At 38.7% G+C, this 26576-nt stretch overlaps 1 protein-coding gene across 1 annotated transcript in view; it reads right to left on the bottom strand.

The window, feature by feature from the left end:
* The window catches only part of LOC136864955 (E3 ubiquitin-protein ligase AMFR), a 549886-nt gene extending 526038 nt beyond the window's left edge, over window positions 1-23848 (bottom strand). The window contains exon 1 of the mRNA XM_068226459.1: window positions 23417-23848. Within this exon, the coding sequence (XP_068082560.1) occupies window positions 23417-23698 (282 nt within the window). The 5' untranslated portion in view covers window positions 23699-23848. The remainder of the gene's footprint in view (window positions 1-23416) is intronic.
* Between the last annotated feature and the right edge of the window lie 2728 nt (window positions 23849-26576).

The following is a 26576-nucleotide window of genomic DNA, read 5'->3' as shown; positions in this document are numbered from 1 at the left end:
GTTATATAGTTAATTTTAACATTTCTTCATATGTATAGATTTTAGTCCTAATTCTGTTTTTGACCTGAACTTCCACATTATAGCTTAATAAGAGTCTGATATTGAATTCTAGTAATAAAATTTCAAAAGGAATAGCACTAAACAAACGAAAACACCAGGCAACACGTATACCACCGCGCTAAATTTCACTATATTTTCAGTAACCTTATTACCAACCCAATAAAAATTTTGCTACATCTTCCACATTACAATACCGTCATTAAAATCCATTGGTAGTACGCAAGAAAATATTTAACTTCTAGTTTGCAAAACTGCAGCCTACGTATCTGGCTGTTTACATGACAGTCGTGGTACAGGCCCTTAGTGAATTTCCATATGCAGTAGGTATATTTGAAAAGATATTCTGGAATGTAACATGCATCTTCATTACAGACCATTACGCCTTTCACGTTCAGGCCGCAAATCTCTGTGAATCAATTAAACGCTTCCACAATGCTCTATTTGTAACTAGCTCCATGGCTTTGTTTAGTTCTATATCATATTTTAATCGTTACAAACAGAGTGCAACCATAGTCCTTTTCGACTAACTCTACTTCTCTTATCCTCCATTATCTTCCTGGAAAACCTTTCCTGCTCTATTCACGTCGCATGACACCATAACCGAAGCTGGTCTATCAATACTATTTTGCCCATGGAGTTAATTCCTAACTTAGGCTATACCGGTATCTTCTCATTCAGAGTACCCTTCTCCCATTGTCCCCTCCTGACTGTACCAACCAACATTCTCGCTAGTTTCATTTCTATTACTACTTCTAACTTACAACATATCCTGAATCCACACAGCTTTCACTCCCATACAGTGAAGTCTTAAAACAGAACGGAGTAAAGAAGTTTCGTCTGGGAGCCGACTTCATTCTTATAAAATTAGTTTTACTGCATTTACTAGAGATCGGGCCAGCTAGGAAGACATCTGGGAGCGCATGCGCACTTTGGACTGTCTCATGTAGCGTATCCCCTCCTAACAGAGCTCCTGCTACAAGGACAGTTCAGTGCATAAGTTTACACTCAGCTGCCGCGCTCTGCTTTCTAATTTCCCGTTGAGTAGTAACTGTGGTTAGTGGCGGTGTACGTTAGGCCTATCTGTGACAGTATTGAAGGCGTTAAAAGTAGCGTGCATCGTAAGGTGCTAAAGAGTCAGACTCGTGCAGCAATCTTGAACGTTATAGACTTTATGGAAAGGGAGGCAATGGAAGAAAAGTTCGTGATAGATTGTAAAAAAAAGTGAAGGAAAGAGTAGCAGCAGCTCTTGGAGTGTCAGAAAGTTCTTTGGTATGGATTAAGAGCGAAAAACGAAAGAATTAGGAAAACCTATGGATAGTCTGTTTGAAACGCCAAACAAAAATAGAATGCGCACAAAGAATATTACTGGATTGGACGACTTTGACGAAGGTGCCGTACGTCGTATTGTTAGCTTTTTTTATTTAGATGAAAAATGTTTACCTACAGTTTCAAAAATTCGTGCAAAGTTAGGTAAAGACTTCAAGTTCAAAGGATCCAATACTAGTGTCAAGCGAATTCTTCGATCATTAGGATATCAGGAAAAAACTAACACTAACAAGCGCATCCTAATGGAAAAACACGACATAAAATACAAAAGGTTTGTTTATTTCAAAAAATGCCCAGTGTCGGGCAGAGGATAGTTGTACATGCTGGCGGTGAAATGGGTTTCATCGAGAAGTGTCTGCTAATCTGGAAGTCTGGCAGTAAGAGTGGCAACTATCATGATGACATGAATAGTGACTTATTTTTTTTTAAGAGAATGAAAGATATGAAAGATAACTTCCACCTCGCAGTGTTCTCGTGATTGACTACGCGTCATATCACAACAAGGAAGTAGATCGTGCTCCAACCTCCAGCTCACGTAAAGTGACGATCTCCTGGCTAGTGAATGGGAACATTCCACACCATGAGATGATGTACAAACACGAGCTTTATGAGCTTATCAAATTGCACAAGCCGGCACACAAAACCTACGTCCTAGATGAACTCGTGGAACAGTACGGACGCTTGGTAATTCAACTGCCCCCATATCACCCTGAATTAAACAGTACTGAAATAATGTGGGCAAAAGTGAAGAACTGGGTAGCTTCTCACAACGTCACCTTCACTATTGACGACGTAGAGAAACTCACTAGACAGAAATTCGCGTCAATATCCGCCGAAGACTGGAACATAAGGGATGGGGAACATTTTGAAGACATTATGGAGTCCTTTGCGATCCAGTTGGGAGCCGACGACACATCATCCGGTGAGGACGACAGAAGTGATGACGGAGGACTCAGTGGAATTGAAGAGATGTAGTGGACATAATAAAACAAGAATGTGCTCATTTTGTGAATAATTATGTCATTATTTTATTACTTATTATTTCTAGTGCCATTTAAGTTATCTTCGTATACATACGTTGTTACTCAGCATATGTAGACCCTTTATGGTGTTTCCTTTTATGAATTATATTTTGTTTCTGTACCTGAGAACAATTATATAATTATATGTCATATCGTAAGTCACATTTCTTATTTTACAAGAAAGCAACAAAATATTGGCATTAAGGAGCTAGGGGCAAACGATCATAGTCTAACACTTCTTTCTCGCCTTAAAACAAAAGTAATTATTATTATTTCTTAATCTTCTTACCCTCCAGGATCGGTTTTTCTGTCGGACTCAGCGAGGGATCTCACCTCTACCGCCAGTACCTCGCCCAGGCGGCCTCACCTGCTATGTTGAACAGGGGCCTTGGTGGGGGATGGGAAGATTGGAAGGGATAGACAACGAAGAGGGAAGGAAGCAGCCGTGGCCTTAAGTTAGGTACCATCCCGGCATTTGCCTGGAGGAGAAGTGGGAAACCACAGAAAACCACTTCCAGGATGGCTGAGGTGGGAATCGAACCCACCTCTACTCATTTGACCTCCCGAGGCTGAGTGGACCCCGATCCAGTCCTCGTACCACTTTTCAAATTTCGTGGCAGAGCCGGGAATCGAACCCGGGCCTCCGGGGGTGGCAGCTAATCACTACACCACAGAGGAGGACATTATTATTATTATTATTATTATTATTATTATTATTATTATTATTATTATTACTGGCAGTTTCCCGCTGGCTCCGCCCGCAATGTACAAAGTATGGTGTTGTTCGTTACTATCCACACGGATGTATTTGCAAAGTTTCGAGTTAATGAAACAAAGCACATGATCTGCTGTGGTAACAGAATGTAATATTATGTCAACAAAACACTTGCAAATACATCACACAAAGAAATTGAGTTAAACGTTCCTTGGAACAACACCACGCGCCGAACTGTTAAAAAGTCCTTCACCGAGCTCGATAGCTGTAGTCGCTTAAGTGCGGCCAGTGCCCAGTATTCGGGAGATAGTAGGTTCGAACCCCACTGTCGGCAGCCCTGAAAATGGTTTTCCGTGGTTTCCCATTTTCACACCAGGCAAATGCTGGGGCTGTACCTTAATTAAGGCCACGGCCGCTTCCTTCCCAGTCCTAGCCCTTCCCTGTCCCATTGTCACCATAAGACCTATCTGTGTCGGTGCGACGTAAAACAACTAGCAAAAAAAAAGTCCTTCAAAGATCGTCACAGAGACAAATGTACTAATAACTTCTCAGAATCTACCAATTTAAGTAGGTATTACCTAAAAAGAAAGCACTTGATCCACTGAGTGTTTTTAGACTAAAACGAACTGTGTACCTCAATTAGAACGAAAGATAAGATTGCTTCAATGAGAAAAAATGTTGAAGAAATGAGACGTCAAATTGAATGTGCACTCATAACTTTCCTCAGAACCAACCAATTTGAAGAATTAAGAGCTGAAATGAAAGAGGTTGATCCACTGAGCGTTCTTGGGCCGAAACGAACTCTGTGCCTCAATTAGAACCAAAGATATGATTGCTTCAAAGAGACAAAAAAAATTGAAAAATCAAATAATTTGAGGAAGACGGAAGTTAAGTGATTTATAGTACCTGATGACAAATCTGTGCATGAATACCTTTCAGTTAAAAAAAGAATGAAGGAAATTGACTGGATAGAATGGCCGGACTGACTGACTTTAGTTTTCATTAAAAAAATCTATAATAATAATAATTATTATTATTATTAATGTTATTATTATTATTTCGTTTCACCCTCTTTGGGGTATGTTGAATCAATTCTTTCTCTGTGTGTTGTTCTTAGTGGCCAGTATTTCTTCATTCTTTGTGATCTTCGTTTCTTCTCGTCTTCCGAGATAATAGATTTGGCTTTTAATGTAGATTTGTTTTGGAACGTTTTTTCTTCTTTGGTTATTACTTTAGCTGTTCGACCGAATAGTGAATTTTCTGTAATTTTTAATTCAACCATGTCTTTTTCAGTTTCTTTAAACCAGTTCGGTTTTGTTTTGGGTTACAGAAGAAGTCAAGATTTGTTCGGTTAATCATAGAGTTCATTCTGAGGAGAAGATGACCGTAAAAGTTTATCCTCCTCCTTCGCATAGTTACCGAGAGTTTTTCAATTTTCTTGTAGCTTATTATTATTATTATTATTATTATTATCATCAAGTTATTTTACGTGACGTGGCTCAGGTTATGAAGCCTAGTGATATAGCAAACCATATTCTACACTGTACATCTACAGCATTGTAAAGTTAATTTTACATCAAATTATAATTTAAGAATAAGGACTACGCAAATTGATACACGGAAACGATTTTGACAGCTACTGTAATAAGAGGTTAAATTATGTTGTAACTCCTTCAATCTGTCATCTGTAACACTTCTAAATGCATTCATTTCGGCTTGGTATGTCTGTAACTTACAGCCGGAAGGGAATTCAACGAACTGAAAATCTGCGGAGTGTTACATGTCAGTTATAACAAATATTTCGGATCAACTGCACGTCGCCACAACACTGAGCGAGAAGGGGAAGTCAGCGTTCTCGCTCCCACGGCTCTGCTTTCTCACTCGCACACTTCCCCTCACCAGATGTCTTCCTAGCTGGCCCGATCTCTACACTTTGATTCAAGCTCACTTACAATACTATCACACCCTGGGAGAATACACAGCCTAAATAATTGAAACGATCTATGTGATCCAGCTTTGTATTCCTGACCCGACATCCAATTCTTGTAGATTTCTTCTCTACTGACATCACTTTAGTCTTCGAAATTATAATTTTCATGTCATACTCCCTGCACCAATAACGATGTTCCAAGATAATAGACTGCAGGTTTTCAGCACAATCTGCCGTTAAGATCAAGTCTACAGCATAGGCCAAACGGCTTACTAAACATCCACCTAACTGAATCCCGTCCTGCCAGTTTATACCTTTCAGTAGATGAGCAATGTAAACTATGAACAATGAAGGTGAAATATTACAGCCTCGTCTAACCCCTGCAAGTACCCTGAACTAAGAACTCATTCTACCACCAATTCTGACTGTAGTCCAATTGTCAAAATAAACTACTTTGATTGCTTTTAATAATCTACCCTTAATCCCATAATCCCTCAGTACAGCTACATCTTTTCCCATGGAACTCTGTCATATGCGTTTTCTAGAACTACAAAACTAAAATATAACTGCCTATTCTTCTTGTAGCAGTTTTCAATTACTTGGTGCATGCTGAAAATTTTATACTGTCAGCACCTCTGTCATGTGAAACTACACTGATGTCCATCCAACTTACTCTCAACATTGATCTCACTCCCCCTTCCAACCAAAATACCAGTGAGTACGTTGCCTAGCACACTGATCAATAAAATACCTCAGTAGTTGTTGCAATCCTTGCTTATAAATAGGTGCAATCACTGCTTCCATCCAATCACAAGGTACTTTACTAACATTCCATGGTAATCTTATTACTCTGTGAAGATATTTCATCCCACCTTTCCCACTACATTTCACCATTTCAAGTCTAATATAAAACTATTCCTGCTCATTTATGACTATGGACTTTATTTATCATCCTTTTCACTCCCTAAAGCAAAATTTCACTGACATCATTGACTTCCTCCCCATGAGCTCAGTTATTTACACCATCAACAGAATGATCTCATTTTACATTGAGAAGATCTCCAAGATACTCCTTCCGCATGTGCAGTGATTCACTGGGATCTACTCTTGAGTTTAATTTCCAAAATATTCATTCCACCTGACCGCGATTTCAGGGCTCTACGAGTTCACGTGATTTACCCAAAAAGCTATTTACTGGTACTTACATTTTCCCTCCCTTTCTAAGACTGTTTGTTACTGACCACCAAGGTTTCCCTGCAACAAGACTAAACCTCTCCAGGTTATTACAAAATCTTCCCACTTCTTGGATTCAACACTTATTTGTTTTGCTTTCTTTCTTCATTTCGGTACATTCCCTTTCTGCATCAGTCCTTGTTTTTGGCAATTTCTAATATCACTGCCTTCTTTTAAAGTTTACAAGCTGCCCTCACTTCATTATTCCTGCAAGATGTTCACTCGTCCCTATCTTTACACACAGTTCTTCCTGGCATTCCCTTGCTGTTGTTTCTACTACAGCATCCCAGGATGCCAACCATTCTCTTTCCACATCCTGAACCTGCTTACTGTCCACTGTTCAGAACTACTCACTAATCATATCCATGTACTTCCAACTAATTTTCTCATCCTGGAGATTTTCTACCCTTACTATCTGCAGGCAGATTTCACTTTCTTTATCCTAGGCCTAGAGATACTAAGGGCCTGTACTACGACTGTCAGATAAACAGCCAGATACATAGGCTGCAGTTTTGCAAACTAGAAGTTAAATATTTTCTTGCGTACTACCAACGAATTTTAACTACGGTATTGTAATGCGGAAGATGTAGTAACATTTTTATTGGGTTGGTAATAAGGTTACTGAAAATATAGTGAAATTCAGCGCGGTGGTATACGTGTTCCCTGGTGTTTAGCTCTATTCCTTTTGAAATTGTATTACTAGAATCCAATATCAGACTCTTATTAAGCTATAACGTGGAAGTCCAGGTCAAAAACTGAATGAGGACTGAAATATACACATACGAAGAAATGTTAAAATTAATTAACTGTATAACGAAACAAACTTTTATAGAAAATATTAAAGACTGAAAATGTAACCTGGACGCAAAAGTTAAGATTCAGGTTATGTATCTTTTTTGTCTAGTACTATTTACGAGGTTGCGCGTTACGACGAAAGTAAAGTTTATATTCGTAATTAATGCCACTGATACAGCGTGGGATCATTAATTTTATTATTAATTCAAAAATTGTTTGCTCATTGAATAAGTAGTTAGTTTCTTTCTTTTCAATACAATGTGGGAATAGTAATTGGCAAGCATTTATCTCACTTTAGCGTAAATACTTTTGTAGCAAGTTGTTATGAAGTAAAAGAAATATAACCTCCTTAACATCCTCATTCGACGGACGAATCGCCATGAACAACGTCGTATACCTTTACTCCATATGTGTGTCGCGGATAGATTTGGAATAGAACCCACACTTTTGACACGCATTTTAATGATTAGGAAATGTGTGCTATCACCTCTAGTACTCTACCGACTACCATTTACAAGGTAAAAAAAAAGTTAGACTATTGGGACTCGAACCCACGAAAAACTGCTTATCAGCAAACTTTGCTGCCCTAACGACCACGGCTACCCATGAAGCTTGCGGTTGACTGCTTGTGTACTACTGATATACTCAGTAGCAACAACTTGCTAGCTTGGGAAATCTTTAAGAATTCTGTGATAGCTGGACAGGAAGAATGACATACTTCATAAATATATACATAAATTACATTGTAACAACTTAATTTCGCACAGCATCATGCAGATGTAGATTCATCTTCATGAGTAGCCATCTTGATTCTTTACGGTAGCGTCCCCGATAAGAGCGTTAACAGACTCTCCAACTTCGGCATAGCTATACTCGAGAATATTTTCCCAGATTGCACATAAACGAAAGTCGTAGTACGCGGTTTCAACCGAACTTCCAGATAAATGTCCAAACTGCCAAATAAATTTATACCGCACTTTTATCTGGCTGTCGTAGTACACGCCCTTAGTGGAAAGTCTAAGTTCCCGATAAGGGAATTAGATTATTCTTCCACAAACAGAGCAATTCAATAATTAGATGTACGAGTCTAGTGTCAGGGCTAAGACTAAACGCTGGTTTATAGAGTAAACGCCTGAAAAGCCTTATATCTAATTAGCGCTATTTAGTTCACTACAGATCACATCATCAGAAACCCCTGAAATACTCTCCTATGTGTAGCAGTGAAAAGCCTTATGCTTGCAGAATATATTCATAACTGCTAAGCCCATACTAGCACAGAAGTCCAGTAACAGCTTCCCATTCCTATTAGCTTCCATACCTTCCCCTTATTTAACCACCACCTTTGCAAATCCTTCAGTCCACTTTCTAAGTCTCGCCCTCAAATCGCTATTAGCTCTATCCTATCCTTGCTGTTAAACATTACCACAAGGTCACTCCGTGCTTCATTAAAACTTTCAACTACCTCCTCATCTGCACCCTCACATGATGAATACACTGAGAGTATTCTCATACTAATTCCTCTAACTGCTAAATCCATCCATATCATTTGCTCATTCACATGTCTGAATTATGTTGCTTGCATTAGTATTGATGAACAGTCCTACCTCACACTCTGCCCTTCATTTCTTAACGCCTGTTAAGAACACTTTATAATCTATCGCTTCCCCATTATCTCCCTTTACTCAAATATCATTAACTCCTAACACATCCAGACACAACCCCTTTGCTGACTCAGCCTGTTCTATTTTCTTTTCTCCATAAGCCTCATTAATGCTAAGAGCTCCCCATCAATTCAATTTTGTTTCCAAGGAGTCCCTCGCCTGTGAAATGGGAGTAGGACTCTGGTTACTCTCATAGGTATGAGTCTTGCTTAAAATATTCTGAGCTCGGTAAATTCTGTGAAGCAGAATGTGACCCTACTTACGCATAGTCCCAGTGAGGATCTCTACTCAACCGGGTTACGGACCACCGGTGAATTGCATAGTCCTAGCTGCCTGAGCACAAGGAGTGTCATGACTCAGACTATGTCCCAGATGTCCACTCTATTCCATAGCAAATGGTATCCTGACTTTCAAAACAATTATTAGGCCACTTGGCCATTGTCCATGTTCCTCGAACTAAGACATGACTAAAATAAACCACACCACAAAGCAGATCGCTTCTGCAATACCATTCAAAGATAACTATTTTGGACCCCCCCCCCCCCCCTTTGATGTAAAATTACAATTCAAAAATAATAGTAACATTTTTCTTCGTATTTGAATTTTCCTTGTACTGATAATTGGATGTTACATGGTAGGCCTATTTCATTCAAAGTAAATGTACCAGAATATTGTTTATTACATAAGAATACCTTGATGTAAGGCCTATTATTGATTATACACCTTTGTTATAGACTGTTATGCCTTTCAGTGTTCAGTCTGCAAACCTCTGTGGTTTTACTAAACTCTGCCACAATCCTCTATTCACAACTCACTCTGTGGCCTCGTTTAGTTCTATATTTTTTATCTTTAAATCATTAGAAACCGAGGCTAAGCAATGTTGTCTTGGTCTCCCTCTACTTCTCTTATCCTCCATGACAGCGTCCATTATTCTCCTAGGTAACCTATCCTTCTCCATTCACTTCACGTGACCCTAACACCAAAGCCGGTTCATGTGCATACAGCCTCATCAATCGAGTTCATTCCTTTATTTCCTCATTTCGAGTACCGTACCCTCCATCCATTGCTCTCAACCTGTTTGTACCAGCGTTCATTCTCACGACTTTCATGTCTGTTACTTCTAAATTATGAACAAGATTTCCTGACAATGCCAATTTTTTTTATGAAAGTTAACTGTCCACTTGATTGTTCAAAACTTCAAGACTTACATCATCTGGGAAAGAACTGTACATAACATGGGTTGAAATTAATCATGAAAAATGTAAAATAAATTTTTAAACAACAAGAAGAAAATACCATTTTAGAATACATTTAGTAAGAACATTCTATCTCATGTTTCACAAGTTAACGACCTTGGTGTTTATTCATTTATAACTAGGATGTGATTTTACCTATTTGCCTATTTTATTCCTGTATACAGAAACATAGTAGGCTTTACAGATAGAAATCCATTTTAGGCTCCTTACAGCAAGAATTTGTTGGTTTTATTGTGCCTATATTTCAGGGATTTGTGCCTATTTGTTATTTAATGCCATTTGACAGTCTTTTAAAGAATCCGATTTTCTTCCAATACATTATATTCTGGCCGGTGTGGTTTCTTAACATCTGTTTACCCCACCAACAATAAGAGAATTCTCAGCAACCTACACTAGAAATAGCACTTGAGGAATTTACTTCAAGACAAACAAGGAACAATCTGATCCCTTCCCCTCTTCCCACCTCCTAACATGATATGCGAGAACCAATCAACGTCGAATTATGTTGTACACACCCATATCCCCTACCTCCCTCTCGCTGCTTCGTCTTGAGATCTACTGTGAAGAAGTGATGATGATTGTTGTTTAAAGGGGCCTAATATCTTGGTCATTGATCCCTTAGAAGAAGTGTCAGGCAATACCTAAAGAAAAATCTTACAAGTCCTACTGGTTTGTTAAGAATGAAGCCATACTTTACAGTGCCAACTTAATGTAACAAAAACATTCCAATCTGTCAAACACACAACACTATAAACATACCTGTAAAAAGTATACACTATTATACAAAGAATGACATGTTTTGTTCTACAAGAACATCCTGTACATATATATGCATGTTTTAAGTGAATTGATAGAATCTGAGGATCATCAATAGAATGCCCTAAAATTTATGGAGAAAAATGACTTCAAAATATTTGGCCAGGCATAATTCTGGTGTATGTGTAACAATGGTCTTCAAGTAACATATCCCTGTCTGATTTGCTGTGCAGGTCTTGTTTTTACAGAAATAATTTGGTCCTATATCCTCATTACCTTGGAAATGTATGGACATAATGTTTTGCTGGATGTAGTGCTACCACTTTGCCCCAGAAGAACCTGGGAACCCCTGATGTTCTTCGCACTCATGACAGCGTTCAGATACTTTTCAACCAATCACTACTGATCTGCATTTAGGGCAGTCGCACAGGTGGCAGATTACCCTGTTGCTTTCCTAGCCTTTTCTTCAATGATTGCAAAGAAATTGGAAATTTATTGAGCACCTCTCTTGTAAGTTATTCCAATCCCTAACTCCCCTTCTTATAAACAAATATTTGCCCCAATTTGTCCTCTTGAATTCCAACTTTATCTTCATATTGTGATTTTTCCTGCTTTTAAAGACACCACTCAAACTTATTCGTCTACTAATGTCATTCCACACCATCTCTCAACTGACAGCTTGGAACATACCACTTATGATATAGATGTTGGTCCCATAGGAAACCTGAAATATTTGTCCCGAATAAGTAAATTTATGATGTTGTTCTGTATTGAGTAATAAACAGTTACAAGATTATGAGCAACTGCAAAATGACCTCGATAATGTTGTGAGACGGACAGTAGGCAATGGTATGATGATAAACTGGGTTGTTTTCCAGTTCTTGAATCAAGTAATCCTGATGAGAGTTCCATACACTGGAACAATACTCTAGTTGGGGTCTTACCAGAGACTTAAATGCCCTCTCCTTTACATCCTAACTACAACCCCTAAATACTCTCGTAACCATGTGCAGAGATCTGTACCCTTTATTTACAATCCCATTTATATGATTACCCCATTGAAGAACTTTCCTTATATTAACCCCGAGGTACCAACAATGATATCCATAAGAAATTTCACCCCATCAACACAGTAATTAAAACTGAGAGGACTTTTCCTGTTTGTAAAACTCACAACCTGACTTTTAACCCCGTTCATCATCATACCATTGCACACTATCCATCTCACAACATTATCGAGGTCATTTTGCTGTTGCTCACAATCTTGTAACTATTTATTACTCAATACAGAATAACATCATCTGCAAAAAGCATTATCTCTGATTCCACTTCCTTACTCATATCATTTATATATATAAGAAAACATAAAGGTCCAATAATACTGCCTTGAGGAATTCCCCTTTTAATGATTACAGGATCAGAGAAAGCTTTCCGTACATTATAATAATGCTCTGAATTCTATTTTCTAGAAATATAGCAACCCATTCAGTCGCTCTTTTGTCTAGTCCAATTGTACTCATTTTTGCCAGTAGTCTCTCATGATCCACCCTATCAAATGCCTTCGATAGGTCAATCACGATACAGTCCATTTTACCTCCTGAATCCACAAGTTGAACTTCAGTGGAATAACCTTTCCTAAAACCAAACTACCTAATGTGCTGTTGTACAAAATTATTTTATTTATTTTCAATCTGCTTTACGTCACACCAACACAGAGAGGTCTTATGGTGACGAAGGGATAGGAATGGGCTAGGAGTGGGAAGGAAATGGCCGTGGCCTTCATTACGGTACAGCCCCAGCATTTGCCTGGACTAGTTTGATGGGAAGTGAAATATTGGAAGTTTTGGAGGAAGAACCGACATTTGATGAGGAGCAGCACATCAAACCTCCTGATGACAAGTGTGAAACAGTTGATGATAAAGACAGATGAGTATGAGGGTAATCTAAAATACCTTGGTAGAAACCTACTTCTGAGTAAATGTGAAGGTCAAATTGCTTCAACAAAATATGAAAAATGGAAGGCTAGGTCCAGTGGTAGACAAAATATTACTGAAAGTTTACAGATGGAAGTGAAAAACCAGAAAACCATGCAAAAGGAAGCTGTCATATGAAAATAAAGAGTCATACATAAGATTGGACCAGTACCCCTGTTTCCGATATCCTTCATAGAAAATTCAAAAACAATAGTAGGTCAAATTGTAACACAAAAGAACAAACCCAAAAGTGGACAAGATCACAATCTACATCTCAATTAGTGACTGACAGTTTTCCTGCCTCCTCCTCCACCCACCCCACCAACCAGATGATGCGCAAAATTGTGAAATTCCACTAGACTTCTTTCTCTGCCAGTGGCTATAGGAGTGAATGAAAGGCTGAAAGAATTTGGACTTGGAGGAAGTGTAGTCTTACCTCTCATTGATGCAAGCGGAACTGAATCAAACATTCTTTGACAACTACTTTACACTCCTGAAATTGGTAAGACATCTGGCTTCAAAGGGAATAAGTGCAACAGGTCACATTTCAAGAAAACCGAAAAGAGGAGTGCCCCCTTCAAGGGAGGGTGGACAGGAAAAAGAAGGGGAACATACGACTGCAGGAGATTTGGTGGTGCATTGCTGGTGCACTGGAATGACAACAGTGTTGTCACTGTTGGTACGAACTACAAACAGATGGAGATAAGCGGTACATCAAGGTGGTCCAGTATAAAAAAAAAGGAAATATGCAAAGTGTCTGTACCGCAATGAAAGCTGTTAAAGTCCTATTAATAGTGGCATCCGAAGAGTGGATTAGCTTGACCAGTTTAGACTTCACCTGAAATGCTCCTGTGGATATCATAATCACCTAAATACATAACCGTAAATAGCGTACACAGTATTGTGATATGTCTTTAGTGGAAAAGTAGATCTACTTTACAGTGTAAATTGGATAAGGTAATCCAGCTCTCTAACACTACCTAGCCTGCAACATTATTGTACAATATAATGCTGAGTAACTAGTGTTGTACTGACCTGAGTGCATATCGGACAGCCTGTGTAAATAAAACTTATCACTTGTATGAACTTTCTGATTGCAATATTAAGAGTAGAAATGTGTAAATAAATTGAAATAAAACACAACAAATAAACTTTATGCACTAATGGGTTAAAATGCAGTACTAATCAGTTGCCATGAGGTGGGGTTTTTTTTTTTATGTCACACTGACATAGAGAGGGAACGGTTAGAAATGGAAACGAAGTAACCATGGCCTTAACTTGCGGGCTGTGAAAATGGGAAAACCATGGAAAACCATCCTCAGGGCTGCTGACAGTGGGGTTTGAACGAACTATCTTTACAATTGCGTGCCCCTCACTGTGCGGCCAACTCGCTCGTTGCCATGAGATGACTTGTAATAATAATAGCCAGTTGTATTTACAAATGGATGAATTTACTGTTAGTAACCTTGTATAACTTCTTAGTTCGTCAGTCTAGGTTACAAACCTCATGCCATGAATCTAAAGTATTCTGCATCAGTTTCTTTTACCAAACAATTCCATTTATACACTACTTGCTAGCCAAACATGATCCCAACGCTGTTCCAATTTTTGTACTGGAGAGAGATATTTACGTATCTTTCACAGCACTATGCATATGCGGTAAGTTTGACGTCAATCGTGCGCAAATAAATGGAGCAATATTAGGTTAAAAAACTGCAGATGATGATGAGGTTAAAATGGGACTCTTCTGCAATGATATTTAAGGATTAGCATGGTTTTAAGGAAGGCTTCTCCTGTGAAAGCCAGCTCTGTTCCGTGCGTCAGGATATATCGGATAAGCTCAACAACGGGTCAAGGATTGATGCAGTAGTAATTTATTTTGCTAAGGCATTTGATTTTGTGCCACATGACATCCTACTTAACAAGTTAGCACGTACAGACATTGACATCAGAGTGGTGAAATGGATACGAGAACTCAATGGAAGAGCTCAGAGGGTGCGCGTGGGAGAAACGCTATCTTCTCCAATAAAAGTTACGTCTGGTATGGCTCAGGGTAGCGTTATTAGGCCAATTCTTTTCATTAATGGTATGCCTAATTCGATAAAATCAGAAGTGCGCCTCTTTGCTGATGATTGAGTCATATACCGGGAAATGACAGAGGACAAACTATCGCTTCAGCAGGATTTAGATATGATTGAAAAATGGGCGCGTGAAAATCGAATAAAAATCCACAGCAGAAAAAGCAAGAAATTGTGTTTAAGTAAAACAAAAAAAAAAAAAAGACAGGAAAGAGGGATTACGAACTTGGAGGGGGAAGTGTTGTTGAAGCTGATGGTTGTACGTACTTAGGTGTCACTATTAGAAAAGACTTAAACTGGTCAGAGCAAGTGGAAAATGAAGTTCAGAAATCCTGGAGATCGTTACATTTTATTGTGCTGAATCTCAAGAAAACTAATTCTGGTGCTGAAAGTAAAGCTTATAAATGTTTCGTAAGACTGATTCAAATATGGATCTGCGTGCTGGGATCCATACAGGGTAGGTTTAATAAACTCCCTAGAAAAAGTTCAAAAAAGAGTGGTGGTTTCGTGAACGGGAATAGGAGGAATACCATTAATTGGGAAAGTCTTGAATCTAGAAGAACTAGAGCTCACCTGTGTGGTCTTTATAAGAGCTACACGGGACGGGTTGCCTGGAGTAGTATTAGGAATAGGTTGGAACCTCCCTCGTACTTATCGAGAAATGATCACAAGCATAAAATTAGGGCCAGAAACTAGTATATGGATGTGGGCAACTTTTCTTAGGACCATAAGGGATTGGAATAAATTACCTGCAGCAGTCTTTGATAGATTCCCTTCCGGTATCTAATCGTTTAAGATCATTAGTGCTAGCGTACAGTGAAAAGTAAAAGATGTAAATTAAGGACACTGAATTTGTGATTTTCTGCTTGATTTAGAATGTTAAAACTACTAGTGTTTCTTGTAGTATTCTCTTCCCATATATTCATGTTGTTGTTGTTGTTGGGTAATTAGGGCCTACCTATGTTTTTAACTTAATTATCACCTGTCATGTTAAGCTTGTATTAAGCTCAATCTATACTAATAATAATGTTATTTGTTTTACGTCCCACTAACTACTCTTTTACGGTTTTCGGAGACGCCGAGCTGCCGGAATTTTGTCCCGCAGGAGTTCTTTTACGTGCCAGTAAATCTACCGACACGAGGCTGACGTATTTGAGCACCTTCAAATACCACCGGACTGAGCCAGGATCGAACCTGCCAAGTTGGGGTCAGAAGGCCAGCGCCTCAACCGTCTGAGCCACTCAGCCCGGCACCAATCTATACTGTTAAGCACTGGAAATATTTGTATATTATGATGGTGGATTTAGAATGTTAAACTAGTAGTATTTCTTGTAACATTTTCTTTCCATTGAATTGCTTTTAGTACTCTTAATAGTAACATTATTTGCTTTACGTCCCACTAATTACTTTTACGGTATTTGGAAACGCTGAGGTGCCGGAATTTAATCCCGCAGGAATTCTTTTACATGCCAGTAAATCTACCGACACAAGGCTGATGTATTTGAGCACCTTCAAATACCACCGGACTGAGCCAGGATCGAACCTGCTAAGTTGAGGTCAGAAGGTCAGTGCCTCAACCATCTGAACCAATCAGCCTGGCCTTGTGCAATTAATTTTTTAACTTTATTATCACTTGTAATGTTAAGCTAGTAGTAAGTTCAACCTATAGTATTGTAAGCCTGGAAATAAGGTCTTAAGCTGTAAGAGAAATTGTATAGGATTATAGTAGTATTTCTAGTAATATTTTCTTTCCATGAAACTGATTTTTGTACTTTTGTTGTTGTTGTTGGGTAATTGAGTTATGTTTTAATTTTACCTTATTATCACACTACTGTAAGTGACCATTGCCACCGGGATATTTCCTAGTTGCGTTGTATATTATAATTTTACCTTCCGCAGCCCAGCACTCGCCACATTCAGTTTCGCGCAGAACGACTAATTTGTTTACACGCTCGGGAAGGACGTTGTCAAGAGACGCTCAGTGCTGCCAACCTTTGTACTTAGGAACTAGTGAGTGGTACTTCGATAGCTGGTGGTGGTGATTATTGTTACATTCGTCTGGACTAGTTCTTAAAAATAGGAGAGGATTTCCACCAATCAATACTTATTTATTGCATACATTAAACTACAGGACCGGTTTCGACCTCATATTCAAGGTCATCTTCAGCTGAACCATATATACATATTAATATAATGAAGCTTTGATTAAGATTGTGGTGTTGAAGGAATGCCATATGATGATGATGTACATTTAGGTACATATAAATGGGGCACGTCTTAGCGTGAGCTGGCGTGTATGTCATTCTGTGCAATATTGCAACTGTATGTCTAAAATGTTGAAGGTCTTAAAACTAGTGTATAAAACACGTCTTTTCCTAAACTAACTTATATATATGTACAAGATAAAAACAATACATAAAAACACTTCATGTACATGAACATTCGTTCTTGCTTGGTGGTCAATACATCGACTAACTTCCGTATTTAAGTCTTATTCACAGTTGTACACTTCAGCTGCTATTCTTAGAGTTTGTAAAATTGCATGGATAAAAGTTTTGTCTTTCTGTGCGTATGTGAGATAAAACACTTTCAATTTAAAAAGGGTGCCAAATGTATGGATGAAATTCAAGTAAAATATGTTCAGCTCTGCTGTGTGTGTTGCCCTTTTATAAGAACCAATTCATGTTTTCTTATTGGCGTCCGTAAATTTGGGTGACATTGGTTTCAAAGTAGTGGCTCCTTTCCCATTTGTAGCTGTGCAATGATGTTATGTTATTTGTTGTTGGTGTAGCTGAGTTGTGTTTGACATGCGAGCTTGTAATGTACTACTTCATGTACAAGCTCGCATGTCAAACACAACTCAGCTACACCAACAACAATTAACATATCATTGCACAGCTACAAATGGGAAAGGAGCCACTACTTTGAAACCAATGTCACCCAAATTTACGGACGCCAATAAGAAAACATGAATTGGTTCTTATAAAAGGGCAACACACACAGCAGAGCTGAACATATTTTACTTGAATTTCATCCAAACATTTGGCACCCTTTTTAAATTGAAAGTGTTTTATCTCACATACGCACAGGAAGACAAAACTTTTATCCATGCAATTTTACAAACTCTAAGAATAGCAGCTGAAGTGTACAACTGTGAATAAGACTTAAATACGGAAGTTAGTCGATGTATTGACCACCAAGCAAGAACGAATGTTCATGTACATGAAGTGTTTTTATGTATTGTTTTTATCTTGTACATATATATAAGTTAGTTTAGGAAAAGACGTGTTTTATACACTAGTTTTAAGACCTTCAACATTTTAGACATACAGTTGCAATATTGCACAGAATGACATATACGCCAGCTCACGCTAAGACGTGCCCCATTTGTATGTAACTAAATGTACATCATCATCATATGGCATTCCTTCAACACCACAATCTTAATCAAAGCTTCATTATATTAATATGTATATATGGTTCAGCTGAAGATGACCTTGAATATGAGGTCGAAACCGGTCCTGTAGTTTAATGTATGCAATAAATAAGTATTGATTGGTGGAAATCCTCTCCTATTTTTAATTGTGCAATTGTCAATACGGAAATGAAGATTATAGATTACGATGGACTAGCTCTTGTCGTGCGGATGTTAGGATAGGATCTGGAGTGGTTCTTGCCGTGTCTGGACAAGACCATTGGTCTGGACGGTTAGAAGCTGCGAAGCGGCCCTTGGCCTCTAAATTTGCGTGGAAACACGATTGGTCTGGACTGGTTCTTGCCACGCGGACGGTAGGACAGGACCTGGACAAGACCACCGACCCGGATTGGTTCTTGCCGTGTGGACAGTTAGGATAGGATCTGGACAAGACCATTGGTCTGGACAGTTAGAAGCCACGAAGTGGCCCTAGGCCTCTACTTTCATGCGGAAACATGATTGGTCTGGACTAGTTCTTGCCGTGCAGACAGTTATAATAGAACTTGGACAAGACCATTGGTTTGGACGGTTACAAGCCGCGAAGCGGCCCTAGGCCTCTAGTTTCGTGTGGAAACAAGATTGAACGCAAGTATTTCACATTGTTTCCTTTACATGGTGTTTTTTGTTTGTGGTTTTTTTTCTTTTTGTTTCATGGTTTGGTTCATGGTATAGGTTACTGTAGTCACGTCCTAGTTCGTGAACCATGGGCAACGGCTGAGTGGCCTAGTAAGTGGTCCTGAGACCAGGATACCAGTTGCTATGGAATGGGCATCTGACATATTCTGAACCACGGTCCTCTTTGTGCTCAGTCGGCTAGGACTATACAATTCACCGGTGGTCCATAACCCGTTAGAGGAGAGATCCTCACATGGACTATGTGCAAGTAGGGTAGCATCCTGCTTCATGAATTTACTGAGCTCAGAACATTTTAAGCAAGCATCGGACCTATGGGAGTAGCGGAGTCCCACTGGCATTTGACAGGCGAGGGACTCCTTGGAAACAACTTGGCAAACGAAATGGAATTCGATGGGGAGTTATCAATATTAATGAGGCTTATGGAAGAAAGAAAGTAGAACTGGCTGAGTGAGCAAAGAGGATGCATCTGGATGTGCTAGGAGTAAGTGATATTCGGGTAAGGGGAGATAACGAGGAAGAGATAGGAGATTATAAAGTGTACTTGATGGGTGTTAGAAAGGGAAGGGCAGAGTATGGGGTAGGGCTGTTTATCAGGAATACCATTGCATGCAACATAGTTTCTGTTAGGAACGTAATGGGTAGATTTGTCATTTGGAGGAATTAGGACTAGAATTGTCTCCGTGTATTCACCATGTGAGGGTGCAGATGAGGATGAAGTTGACAAGTTTTATGAAGCATTGAGTGACATCGTGGTCAGGGTCAACAGCAAGGATAGAATAGTGCTAATGGGTGATTTTAATGCGAGAGTTTGGAATAGAACTGAAGGATACGAAAGGGTGATTGGTAAATGTGGGGAAGATATGGAAGCTACTGGGAATGGGAAGCATTTGCTGGACTTCCGTGCTAGTATGGGTTTAGCAGTTACTAATAGCCTACATTCCTCAAGCATAAGGCTATTCACTGCTACACATGGGAGGCAATGGGTACCATATACATAATAGACTATATCTTAACCAACTTCGAATTCAGGAAATCTGTTAAGAATGTACGAGTTTTCCGGGGATATTTCGAAGATACAGGCCACTATCTGATCTGTAGTGAACTAAGTATCTCTAGGCCTAGGGTAGAGAAAGTGAAATCTGGCTGCAAACGAATAGGGGTAGAAAATCTCCAGGATGAGGAAATTAGAAGTACATGGATAAGATTACTGAGAAGTTTCGAACAGTAGACAGTAAGCAGGTTCAGGATATAGAAAGTGAATGGGTGGCATACAGGGATGCTGTAGTAGAAACAGCAAGGGAATGCCTAGGAACAACTGTGTGTAAAGATGGGGAAAGGCGAACATCTTGGTGGAATGATGAAGTGAGAGCAGCTTGTAAACATAAAAGGGATGCTTATCAGAGATGGCTCCAAACAAGGGCCGAGGCAGACAGGGATTTGTACGTAGATGAAAGAAACAGAGCGAAACAAATAGGCTAGTTGTTGAATCGAAAAAGAAGTCATGGGAAGATTTTGGTAATAACCTGGAAAGGCTAGGTCAAGCAGCAGGGGAACCTTTCTGGACAGTAAACAAGAATGTTAGGAAGGGAGAGAAAAAGGAAATGAACAGTGTTTTTAGTAATTCAGGTGAACTCATAACAGATCCCATGGAATCACTGGAGAGGTGGAGGGAATATTTTGAACATCTTCACAATGTAAAAGGAAATCATCCTGGTGGTGTTGCGAACAGCCAAGCTCATGGGGAGGAGGAAAATTTTGGTGAAATTACGCTTGAGGAAGTGGAAAGGATGGTAAATAAACTCCATTGTCATAAGGCAGCAGGAATAGATGAAATTAGACCTGAAATGGTGAAGTACAGTGGGAAGGCAGGGATGAAATGGCTTCATGGAGTAGTAAAATGAGCGTGGAGTGTTGGTAAGGTACCTTCAGATTGGACAAAAGCAGTAATTGCACCTATCTATAAGCAAGGGAACAGGAAGGATTGCAACAACTATTGAGGTATCTCATTGATTAGTATACCAGGCAAAGTATTCACTGGCATCTCGGAAGGGAGGGTGCGATCTGTCATTGAGAGAAAGTTGGATGAAAACCAGTGTGGTTTCAGACCACAGAGAGACTGTCAGGATCAGATTTTCAGTATGTGCCAGGTAATTCAAAAATGCTATAAGAGGAATAGTCAGTTGCGTTTATGTTTCGTAGATCTAGAGAAAGCATATGACAGGGTACCGAGGGAAAAGATGTTCGCTATACTGGAGGACTATGAAATTAAAGGTAGATTATTAAAATCAATCAAAGGCATTTATGTTTACAATTGGGCTTCAGTGAGAATTGATGGTAGAATGAGTTCCTGGTTCAGGGTACTTAGAGGGGTTGGACAAGGCTGTAATCTTTCACCTTTGCTGTTCGATGTTTACATGGATCATCTGCTGAAAAGTATTAAGGGGCTGGGGGGCATTACTTTAGGTGGAAATGTAAGTAGTCTGGCCTATGCTTAACGACTTGGTCTTAATGATAGATTGTGCCGAAAGCCTGCAGTCTAATATCTTGGAACTAGAAAATAGATGCAATGAGTATGGTATGACAATTAGACTCTCGAAGACTAAATTGATGTCAGTAGGTAAGAAATTCAACAGAATCGAATGTCAGATTGGTGATACAAAGCTAGAACAGTTCCATAATTTCAAGTATTTAGGTTGTGTGTTCTCCCAGGATGGTAATATAGTAAGTGAGATTGAATCAAGGTGTCATAAAGCTAAAGCAGTGAACTCGCAGTTGCGATCAACAGTGTTCTGTAAGAAGGAAGTCAGCTCGCGGACGAAATTATCTTTACATCGGTCTGTTTTTAGACCAACTTCGCTTTACGGGAGCGAAAGCTGGGTGGACTCAGGATATCTTATTCATAAGTTAGAAGTAACAGACATGAAATTAGCGAGAATGATTGCTGATACAAACAAGTGGGAACAATGGCAGGTGGCTACTCGAAATGGGGAGATAAAGTGTATGTTATGAATGAACTCGATGGATGAAGCATCGGTGGTGAGGTCATGTGAGGCGAATGGAGGAGGATAGGTTACCTAGGAGTATAATCTTCTCTGTTATGAAGGGTAAAAGAAGTAGAGGGAGACCAAGACAGCGATGATTAGACTCAGTTTCTAACGATTTAAAGATAAGAGGTATAGAACTGAATGAGGCCACAACACTAGTTGGAAATCGAGGATTGTGGCGACGTTTAGTAAATTCACAGAGGCTTACAGACTGAACGCTGAAAGGCATAACAGTCTATAATGATAATGTATGTATTATCCGCACACTTTATCTTGGTGCATTTGTGTACGGGGGTGAGGAGTAATGAGGGAGCTGTCCCGGTATCGACAGTGCTGCCTGGTGCTGCCAACTGAATGAAAATGAAATCTGAATTGAATCGAGAATATGATCAATCGATATGAAATTTCTAAACCGTTATCATCTTAAGCCAACAACTATGTCACATACACATTATATAACATTATAAAACATTTCTCGATGCGAATCTTGTTCCTAGGATGAATTCTATACTTTGGCTTGTGTAAACAACAACAGTACTAGTACGTAAAGTGTACGCCAGATGTCGCACAACGATGCTTAAGCGATTCATAGTTTGTGTTTCAAAGGTTGCCAATACGAATCTCGAAGATCGCCGAAGATCTCGATTCAGCACTAGGGTGTAAATGCACCAAGATGAATTGTGTGGATAATATGTATTTTGCTATTTGATTTACGTCGCACCGACACAGATAGCTCTTACGGCGTCGATGGGATAGGAAAGGCCTCGGAAGGGGAAGGAAACGGCCGTGGCCTTAATTAAGGTACAGCCCCAGCATTTGCCTGGTGTGAAAATGGGAAACCATGGAAAACCATCTTCAGGGCTGCCGACAGTGGGGTTGGAACCCACTATCTCCCGGATGCAAGCTCATAGCTGCGCACCCCTAACCGCACGGCTTAGTGCTTTTATTCAGCCGCGGTCGGTATCGTAACACAATGTATCTATCAGCACTGATTGCAATGACGTTACATTCTGTTCACATTGACCAATGAGAATGCAAGTAGTTACTTTTTTCCACGGCCGATGGCGGGTGCTGCTCTTTTTAAGTTATAAAAGTAAATGTACTTCTGGGGGCGGGATAGTGGGTTCCTAGATATCGCAATGAACACATCTCTCCTCTAAAAGGAATTCCAAGTAAGATTTGCATTATACAAGGATAAAATAACCTTACCCTACTTATCAGCGAAAAAAATTGAATTGACATTTTTTTTTAAAATCTCCAATGACGAGATTGTCATTCCTTCTGCTATCGGAACACGATCAAAGACCAAAATGGTACATAACCTCACTTTTAAAGGACTAGAATGAACTCATTTTCAACGTAACAACGAAAAATGTAACACAGCATTATAACTCTGAAACTGTTTGCAGAGACATTCTTAAACTCTAAAGCAAAATAATTTCATAATTTCTCTTACCCAAATACAAAGTGGCTCCTGAATCATAAATGTCATCAGCTGACTAACATGAAAACCGAGTGAGTTATCAAGCTCAGATTTATCATCATTGGAATCACTTCCGGGATCATTTTCATTCTCTGATCCATCGATGTCATACGACGAAGTAGAATTTGCTTTCCAGTTCGGATCACTTGTCACTTGCACCGCATAATAAACGGAACATGACAGCAAAACAATACTAATTACAGTGTAAGCCCGAAGACTCGGAAGTGGCAACCTGTCTAAAAGAATAACAGGCATTCTGGCGAAAACTTTTCATAACACTGCGATAAATCTATAAACCTATAGCATTAAACTGCTACAACGTTCAAACTACAAAATACATCCAAACCCACACCACCGGCTGTACAACACTAGCTAGGACACTAGAAAGAATTTGACATGTCTCCTTGAAATTGTACAGGTTACCCAACGTAATGAAACCAGAAATCAGTAGACTGCTCAAATTATTTTTGCCGTTCACATTCAGCGTTACTTCACAGTCAATTAAAAAAAATATGTCTGAATTATAATACAATACTACTCTGACTCATTGGGAAACATATAGAACAGAATTTCAAGACACAAATTGAGTCCTTATGGTGTTTAAATTTTCGTATAGTTGTCTATACCTACTTTGACTCTTACTTGCTCCTTGAACTAAGCATAAAGCATCGAATTGTGACATACTCCTGCTGGACAAAGAATTTCTACACCAAGACTGAATCGAATTACATGTTGTCTTGTCTTGTCTTGCGGATATTTATTTGGGATTCAAAAATGTCTTTCCCAGTCACAAGATCGTTAATATATTACACTTATATCACAAAAACACACGTTTACAACACTAATGCCCGATTTTAGCATGATCACACGTAGATAGATGCACTTAAAGAAGAAAAATTATATCGGGTATGAGGAGGTTCATGGAGGTATTACATTCGGTACTGAGCAGGGACACAAAGAACTTAATAAGCTGGAATAGGAGTAACGTGTTACACTGTACAAGATCGGAAAGTAATAAAAACCTTGAGACAGTATCTACTCACCATGGACATTTAGAAGTGCCACCTCACAAACATGTCGGAACAAAACAACTGAAAAACTAAATCATAATTACAATTTGATGTGAGTGTTATCAAGGTACTCGTTTAAAATAATAATGATCGTAGGCGAAGGTTGGTGCAACAAAACTGAAAGTCGTGTAGGGAAAGATACTTGAACTTTGAGTAATTTCTGCATTAAAATGGTCTGGTGATGTGCATATTGGGGGCAATGAAAAAACAGGTATTGTATTGTATTGTATTGTATTTAATTTCGTCCAACTGATCATACAGTGATATGGGACACGTCAATAATCATATTTACAGTAACAAAGGATAAAACAGTAATATACATGCCATGATAAATAAAGAGAAATATACAATGTGGTAAAGAGGCATAGATTAAAAAAAATTTAAAAAAAAGTGATACATAAGTTAATTTTCAAGAGCTAAGTATTCTTCAATAGAATAAAAACAATGGTTAGAAACAAATTTGAATAATTCTTTCTTAAATTTTGAACATGGTTTTATCTGCTTAATGCAGTCTGGTAATTTATTAAATAAATGTACTCCTGCATAACTCAAACTTGATTCATATAGCTTAGTTTTGTGTGGTTCTATGTGCAGACTGTGTTTATTTCTAGTATTATACCTATGTACATCAGAATTTATGGTGTAGCTGTTTACATTCTCCTTCATATATACAAGTGTATGGAAGATATAAAGGCTAGGCAATGGTAAAATAAAATAAAGTTTAAAGTATTTCTTGCAGCTTGTCCTCCTGCCGACACCGGCCATTCCTCTAATTATTTTCTTTTGTAACTTAAAGATGACTTTGCTATATCGTGAATTCCCCCAGTAAATGATTCCATAGGTTAGTATGGGATGGACATATGCAAAATACATAATTTGGCAAGCCTTTAAATTAAAACTATTTTTCAAAGATATTATCATGAAATAAATTCTACTAAGCTTTTTCCCTATAAACTCTGTATGTTTATCCCAGGTTAATGATTCATCCATCCACAAGCCAAGAAACTTTGTTGATGATGAGTACTCAATTATGGTCTCTCCAAATGATATTGGACTAACTTCCATATTTAAATTAATCTTATGGTGAAATCTAATCACAGAAGTTTTCTGTTTACTTAAAATTAATTTATTATCTTCAAGCCAGCTCAGGATATTACTCACTATATTGCCTGCCCTCAATTCTAACCCTCCAGAACTTTCATCAGCTACAAAGACAGTAATATCATCTGCAAACAAAGTTAATTGCACTCCTTGAATATCATCAACAATTTGGACGATATCATTAATAAATACTAAAAATAATAATGGTCCTAAAACTGACCCCTGTGGAACACCATGATCTATGTTTCTGGCACAGGAATACACATTCTTAATTACATTTTTGCTCAAATCAGTACCGGTATATGATATTTCAACAATCTGCCTTCTATCCCCTAAAAATGATTTGAACCAGTCATAGGCCATTCCCCGAACTCCATACATGTATAACTTTTCTAAAAGCAAGCTGTGGTCAATTATATCAAAAGCTTTTGTTAAGTCCAAGAAAATACCTAAACATGCACCCTTCCCATCTAGTGTGTCATATATCCGTTCAATAAAGTTAATGAATGCTGTGGTAGTTGATCTATTTTTACGAAAGCCATTCTGGCAACCAGCTAATATATTATGCTTCTCTAAGAATGATAACAGTCTATCGTACATAATTCTTTCCAGTATTTTGGAGAATACAGAGGGGAGGCAGACAGGCCTATAGTTACCAGCATCTTCTTCACTACCCTTTTTATATATCGGAACAACTTTGGTTACCTTGAATTTGTCTGGAAATTTACCAGTGGTTAGTGACAAATTTATCAAGTAACAGAGAGGCTTGATTATGTATTGGTAACAGCATTGAATAAGGTAGTTTGAATAACCATCTAAACCAGAAGACTTCTTTTTACCCATCTGTTTTATTACCTTATCTATCTCTTGCTCAGTCACAGGAGTAAGAAACATGGATGATACATTCCTGTGAACTGTATTCAAGTTTGTTCTTGTCACTGCTGTTTGAAAATTTTCCGTTA

The sequence above is a fragment of the Anabrus simplex genome, chromosome 2 (genome assembly GCF_040414725.1).
Source record: "Anabrus simplex isolate iqAnaSimp1 chromosome 2, ASM4041472v1, whole genome shotgun sequence".
Taxonomy (NCBI): Eukaryota; Metazoa; Arthropoda; class Insecta; order Orthoptera; family Tettigoniidae; genus Anabrus; species Anabrus simplex.
The sequence above is the reverse complement of the archived record's forward strand: the minus strand, read 5'-3'. Positions and strand labels throughout refer to the sequence as shown.